This window comes from Leptonychotes weddellii, chromosome 10 (assembly GCF_054177405.1).
Source record: "Leptonychotes weddellii isolate Sample4059 chromosome 10, ASM5417740v2, whole genome shotgun sequence".
NCBI lineage: Eukaryota > Metazoa > Chordata > Mammalia > Carnivora > Phocidae > Leptonychotes > Leptonychotes weddellii.
Window position 1 is genome coordinate 12,788,304 of NC_138378.1, and position 7,531 is coordinate 12,795,834.

The 7,531-nt window shown below is 39.7% G+C and overlaps 1 protein-coding gene across 1 annotated transcript; it reads left to right on the forward strand.

Moving 5' to 3' along the window:
• Positions 1-223: 223 nt before the first annotated feature.
• On the forward strand, positions 224-3,151 carry LOC145723786 (uncharacterized). Its single transcript, XM_081832644.1, has one exon. The coding sequence runs from the start codon at positions 281-283 to the stop codon at positions 2,051-2,053; it is 1,773 nt and encodes a 590-aa protein (XP_081688770.1). The 5' UTR covers positions 224-280; the 3' UTR covers positions 2,054-3,151.
• Positions 3,152-7,531: the final 4,380 nt, after the last annotated feature.

The window sequence follows — 7,531 nt, forward strand, 5'->3', positions numbered from 1 at the left end:
TCATATTTGTAACAAACCAAAGCCACTTGTGTTAATTTTCAGCTTCCTCTCCTTTTTTTCTACTATAATGTGTTTTTATCTTTGTTTTCATGTTACCAAATCAAAGGAGTAGAATAAATATTTGCTCAGGACTTCTTTCATCCCAGAACACTATGTCTAAGAACCTAAGAATCAACTCCATATAGGCCACTTGTGTACAATGCCATTTCTTAAGAAATGTGTGAAGATTTGTAATGTATGTCAATTTCTCATATTTCTAGAAGTCCAAAAAGCCAATAGCATGAAAGAAAGAAGCCAAGAAAAGGAAGATAAATTTTCAAGGCAAGCTTTATTCAATAACAGAATATTGACTAAGGAGAGAAGTAAGACCTTGGGAGAAACATTTAATATGGCCACAAACCCAGTGCCCTCAAGAAAAGTATCCCATAAATGTGACTCATCTGGAACAAGCTTGAAAAGTGTTTCAAAATTAATTATTAGTAATAGAAACCATGTAAGAAAAAAGTCTAATGATATCAATGGATGTGGATTCCTTGATACTATGCATGAGAAAACTCATACAGGGAACAAGCCCTATGAAAATGATCACAAGAAGAAATCCCACAGACATAATGAGGACTTTATTCAACATCAGAAGAATTCTGTTTTGGAGAAAGTTCTTGACTATAATAATTGTGGGAACGCCTTTCACAAAAAGACTGCCTTTGTTACATGTAAGAGAGCTCACAAAGGAGAGAAACCCTCTGAAGGTAATGAATACAGACAAGCCTTCACCCAAAAATTAAAGCTCAGTGCTCACCCAAGAACCCTTAAGGAAAGGAAACTGCATGAATCCAGGAAAAATAGGAAACCCTCATGCATGAAGTCAACATGTGTATATCAGAGAGCCCACATAGGGGAGAAACGCTATGATTGTAATAAACTGGGGAAATCCTTTAGCAAGAAGTCAAGCCTTACTCAACAGCAGAGAGAGTACAGAGGAGGAACACCACCTGATGAGTATCATGAAAGTAAGGATGCCTTGCAGAAGTCATACCACACTCAAAGTGAGAGAACTCATGCAGGAGAAAAAATCTATGACTGTAATAAATGTGGGCAGTCCTTCCATGAAAAGCCATGCCTTGCTCAACATCAGAGAACTCACACAACAGAAAAACCTAGTGGGTGTCATGATAGTGAGAGAGCCATAAAGAAGGAGTCACACCTCCCTCGAAATCAGAGAATTAACACAAGAGAGAGAAGCTTCCAAGGTGGTAAATGTGAGAAGTCCTCCTGTGAGAAGTTAAAACTCGCTCGACATCAGAGAATGCACCCAGGGAAGAAAACCACTGAGTGTCACGAAAGTGGGAGGACCTTAAGTAAGAAGTCACACCTCACTCAAAATCAGAGAGCTCACCGTGGAAAGAAAGCCTATGACTGTAATAAATGTGGGAAAAGCTTTCATAAGAAAACAGACCTTACTCAACATCAGAGCGCACACACGGGGAAAAAACCCTATGAGTGTAATGAATGTGGGAAGTCCTTCTTTGTGAAATCCAACCTCACCGAACATCAGAGAACTCACACAGGAGAAAAACCGTATGAATGTAATGAATGTGGGAAGTCCTTCTGCCAGAAATCAGCCCTCACAGTGCATCAGAGAACTCACACAGGGGAGAAACCATATCAATGTAGTGAATGTGGGAAAACCTTCTGTGTGAAATCAAACCTTACTCAACATCAAAGGACCCACACAGGAGAGAAACCCTATAAATGCAATGAATGCTGGAGATCTTTCTGTGTGAAATCCAACCTTGTTGTACATCAGAGAACTCATACAGGAGAGAAACCCTACAAATGTCCTGAATGTGGGAAAACCTTCTATGAAAAATCAGCCCTCACAAAACATCAGAGAATTCACACAGGGGAAAAACCCTATGAATGCAATGAATGTAGGAAAACCTTCAGCCAGAGGTCAGCCCTCACCAAACATCAAAGAAAAACACACAAGAAGAAAACTCCCACCCACGTTGCCCGCATGCAGAAACCTGCATCTACAAATCAGACTCATTGAACATCAGCAAAATCACAGGGCAGAAAAGCTAAGATGTCAACATATGTAGGAAAGTCTTCATCAACTGGTTATAGCTTATTGGAATTAGAGGATTAATATAGGAGTGAAACTTTATGAATGCTTTGAACATGTGAAAGTTTTCAACAAGTGTTCAAAGATAATGGAGGGGAAATTTATCACTTTAAGGAATATGGATAAAAATGTTCTTGTGGAAAGGTTGTTTAACTAGAAATATATACGTCTTTGTGTATAAGTAGATGTAGATATATACATGTGAGCTATCAAAGTACAAAGTACAAAGGAAAGCAAGTGGATGATTAACAAAATCTAGGATAGCAGTTACATCTGTGGAGGAAAGAGGGACTTATATTTGCAGAGAGAGAGAGAGAGAGAAAGCTGCATGTTTCTCATATGACTCATGAATATACAGGTATTGCTTTTAGTATTTTATATCATATATATGCATACATGCCTATTTCTGCTTATAGACTAATTTTCAAGAAACGGGCTTCAAGATCATTGCATTAGAATGTTAGCAAAAGTGGTGTTCTGGCATAAAGATCATAGTTAAGTTTTTTTCATTCATCTCTTTTTCTGGATCCAAAATTTCAATAATGATGTTTTCAAGAGTCTACACCACTCATCTTTGTGCCTCGCCATCTTGATTTTCTTCATTGTATTTTTTCTTTTGCTCCCTAGTAAAATTAATCCTAACTTTTTAAAAATAATAAAGTGAACATTGACCAAGATAGAAAAAGTAAAGCCAATGAAAAAGAAACAAAATCAAAGTACATTAAATAGTAAATATAAATAAAAATGAAAAAATAATGAAAATTCTCACAAACATGAACAAGTTGAATTCACACATCAAAAACAGTGGGTGGTTTGATGGTTGGTTTAAAAACCACCTGTGTGGGTGCCTGGGTGGCTCAGTCGTTAAGCATCTGCCTTCAGCTCAGGTCATGGTCCCAGGTTCCTGGGATTGAGCCCCACATCGGGCTCCCTGCTTGGTGGGAAGCCTGCTTCTCCCTCTCCCACTCCCCCTGCTTGTGTTCCCTCTCTTGCTATGTCTCTGTCAAATAAATAAATAAAATCTTTAAAATAAAAAAAAAAAATTAAAAGCCCATCTGTGTGTGGTTTGCAATATATATATAAAAACCAACTGACAAAGGAAGTTTAAAATTTAAGGGATTGGGGTGCACCTGGAAGGCTCAGTCAGTTAAGCATTGAACTCTTGATTTTGGCTCAAGGTTGTGAGATTGAACCCCGCATCAGGTTCCATACTGGGCATGGAGCTTGCTTAAGATACTCTCTCTCCCTCTCTAAAAAGAAAAAGAAAGAAAAAGAAATTTAAGGGATTGGGCAAAAGATGATACATAGATGGATAGATATGCAGATAGATATTGATAGATATTTATAAATGTAGATATATATCTTTTCTATTTTTTTTTACATTCATCCGCTAAAGCATAACTACCTACTGGTAAGTCCTGTGATTATATCATTTAACCCAACTGTGCTCTTAAACATTAGGTTCTTCAGCCTCTCATCAAAAATGATCTCAGGGAAAGAGCCATTTATATGAATATATGTTCAGGTTATGCCGCTTTTCTGTCATCAATGAACGTTTTTAACCTTTCTCGATTTGAGGATCCACAGGAAGCTCTGGAAAGAGCAGAGAAGGGAACGGGCTTTCAAGCATGTGTGTCTTTTTGATTGAGGGTGCTCCCTTGGTTGTCGTTTCTAGTAAGAAACTTTAAGATGCTTGCTTTGACTTTATTTGGAATGATGGACAGGGCACTGAGAGTGGGCAACTTGACTTCTAATCTTGACATTGCCTCCAACCCGATTTTATTAATCTTTAAAACGAGCAGATTTAGACAATATTATTGGCTTAGTCCGGTTGGACTGCTATAATAATACCATAGATTGAGGGTCTAATAAACAACAGAAATTCATTTCTCACAGTGCTGGTGGGGCTGGGGAGTCCAAGATCATGGCAGTATCTGGTGAGGGCTCACTTCCTGCTGCACCGTGTCCTCGTGAGGTGGGGTCTCTTAGAAGGGCACTAATCCCATTAACCAGAGCCCCACTCTCATGACCTAAGCACCTCTCAAAGGCCACACCTCCTAATACCATCCCATCTGGGGTGCTAGAATTTCAAGATGTGAATTTTGGAGGGATACAAACAGGACATAACAGCTATAATGTTTTTCCAGTATGATCATTCTGAACTTCGTATGTCAGTTTACAGAGCAATCAGCACATCTGTAGAGGCCAAAGGTGTTGATCTGGAAAGAGTGTGGAGAATAAAGAACGCATGGAGCTTGAATGTCCTCAGCTGAGCCTGATGACACCCTCCTACCTAGCTTGCAGACACCCAGTAGTAGTCCTTGTCTGGTGGAGCCTGTTTCCTTCCAGTCCCCTCAGCTCAGCTCACATCTTCAAAAGCTGCCCCCAAGCCTTCCATCGTCAGCCAGTGCTGACAGTTTCTGCAGAGGTGAATACTGCAAATTTTGCACGCTCAGAACAGAAGGATCGAGAATTGCTTCTGACCCAGCTCCCTGTCTGGAGCCCTCCTGCCTCTTCCCAGAGCTTTGGTAAGAAGTCTAATTTCAGTGTGTGTCCCCTTGTTGGGTTTTTATTCCTGGGGTCTCCTCCTAACACACAAGAGCTGGTGTATTTATGTGGAGTCAGTATCTGGGCACCAAACAAAGTCACTTTAGATGGGACCTCCACTCCAGTAACCAATATCTATCTCTGATGGCACCTCCTGGCCCCTGGAATCTCAAACCTGGCTTCTAGCAAACTCAGACCAGGGCCACTAAGAAAAAAACAGCAGGCGGGAGTGTCCAGGAGCCATCCTGAAGCTGCAGAAATTCAATTTGGCCTCAAAGTCCAAAGAAACACCGAGAAATCCAAGGACTAGAAGACAGGAGTCAGTTTTAATTCATCACTTGTTTCCTGGGGTCACTTGAGGGCCTTTTATTGGTCTGAGTGCTCTGAAGAATTCAAAGATGGTTGAAGTCCAAGTCTGGGTTTTAAGCGGTGCGGTATGGGGCGCCTGGCTGGCTCAGTCATCAGAGGAGCATGAGACTCTTGATCTTGGGGTCGTGAGTTAGAGCCCCGCATTGGGTGTAGAGATTACTTAAATAAATAAAACTTAAAAAAAAAAAAGAGAAACATAATCTAAGCTCACGACTCAAGAATCTAGAAAAAGAACAAAACAAATCCAAAGCAAGCAGAAGGAAAGAAAGAATATGGCTAAGAGGAGATACCAATGACATTAAAAACAGAAAAACAATAGGAAAAAGATCAGTGAAGGTAAGAGTTGGTTCTTTAAAAAGATCAACAAAATTGACAAACCTCTAGAAAGATACAGGAAAAAAAAGAACACAAATTAAAAGATTGAAAGAACACAGTATCAGTAATGAAATTCAGTATCATGACAGACCCTACAGACATCAAAATGATTAACAGGGGCAGCTCTGAACAGCTTTATACCCATAAATTTGACAACCTAGGTTAAACCAATTCTGAGGGGCACCTGGGTAGCCCAGTCAATTAGGCATCCAACTCTTGACCACAGCTCAGGTCTTGATCTCAGGGTTGTGATTCAAGCCTCTTATTGGGCTCCAAAATAAATAAATAAATAGATAGCTAGCTAGATAGATAAAAAATAAACCAATTCTGAAAAAAAAAAAATACAAACTCCCACAACTCACCCAATATGAAATAGAATTAAATTGAATTTGTAATTTTAAAATTCCCCAAAAGGAAATCTCCAGGCCCAAATTATTTCACTGGAGAATTCTACCATATGTTTAAAGAAGAACTAACACGAATTCTACACACTTTCTTCCCAAAAATCAAAGAGAAGAAAACACTTCCCAATTCAGTGTATGAACCTAGTATTCACTGATACCAGAACCAAAAAATAAAAAAATACACGATACAAAAAAAAAGATACAGACCAATATTCCTTTGACTATATGCACACAAATCCTTAACAAAATATTAGCAAATAGAATTATTTATTAATTATATGAAAAGACATGAATATATGAAAAGAATTATATACCATGGGGGTTATTGCAAGGATGCAAGGCTGGTTCAATAATCAAAATCAAATTTAAAATACAATACCATTTTAAATTGCTCCCCAAAAAGCCTATGGTTAGATGTAAATCGAACAAAACTTTTGCAGAACTTGTATGCTGAAAGCTATGTAATGCTAATCAAAGATAATCTAGGGGTGCCTAGGTGGCTCAGTTGGTTAAGTATCATTGGGCTCCCTGCTTGGCGAGGAGCCTGCTTCTCCCTCTCCCTCTGCCGCTCCCCCTGCTTGTGCTGGTGCTCCCTCCCTCCCTCCCTCTCTCTCTGTCAAACAAATAACTATCTTTAAAATTAAAAAAAAGATGATCCAAAGAAATGAATAAACATACCTTGTTCGTGGATTGTAAAATATGTCAATTCTCCCCATTCTGATACATAGGTTTAAAGCAGTTTCTATCAAGGGGCACGTGGGTGGCTCCGAGGGCTGGGCATCTGCCTTCAGCGCAGATATTGATCCCAGGATCCTGGGATCGAGCCCTATCCCCCTGCTTGTGCGCTCTCTCTCTCTCTGCCAAATAAATAAAATCTTTAAAAATAATAATAATAATAAAAAAGTTTCTATCAAGATGCCAGCAGGAGTTTTGTTTTGTGGGTAGATATAGGCAAGATTATTCTAAAGTTTATAGGGAAGAGAAAGGAACTAGAATAGCTAAAACAATTTTGGAAAAGAATAAAATGGAAGGCTCAGTCTACTGGAGATTTATGATAAAGCTACGATAATCGAGTCTGTGTGGTATTGGTGAATGGAAAGACACATAGATCAATGGAACAATGCGTGAGAATGGAGAACCCAGAAATAGACCCATACAAATGTGGCCAACGGATTTTTTACAAACGTGCAAAAGCAATGGAGGAAGAGTAGACTTTTGGACAAATGATGCTGCAGCAATTAGCCAGGTATAGATGGAGAAATGAACCTCGACCTCCAGAGGAGGAGAGTATGGGCTTTGGATTCGGACAAACCTGACTTTTAACTCTAGTTTTGCCGCCTTACTACTGTGTGGTTCTGACTCTGTCATTAAACCTTACTAAACCTCAACCCCCAGCCTGGAGCTCAACAGCGACACCTTACGGATACTGGAAAAATAGCAGGCGAGTGAATGGGCTACGTTAATTTACTGGGCGATGTTCCCGAAATGGCCAGCAGAGGGCTCTAGTCGCACGCGAAAGACCGCCACCTCTCTGAAAGCTTGCTGCCTCGCGAATCCTGCCTAGGCATTTCAGCCACCCATTTTCGTTAAGTCCACCTTAATACACAGTGCTGAGGAAACACTTTTCACAGCCGTGTGTGTCACTATGTTTCTGTCAAAGAATCAAATCGATCATTTTAATTGTAATACCTCCTTTTCCTTGCCCACTTTA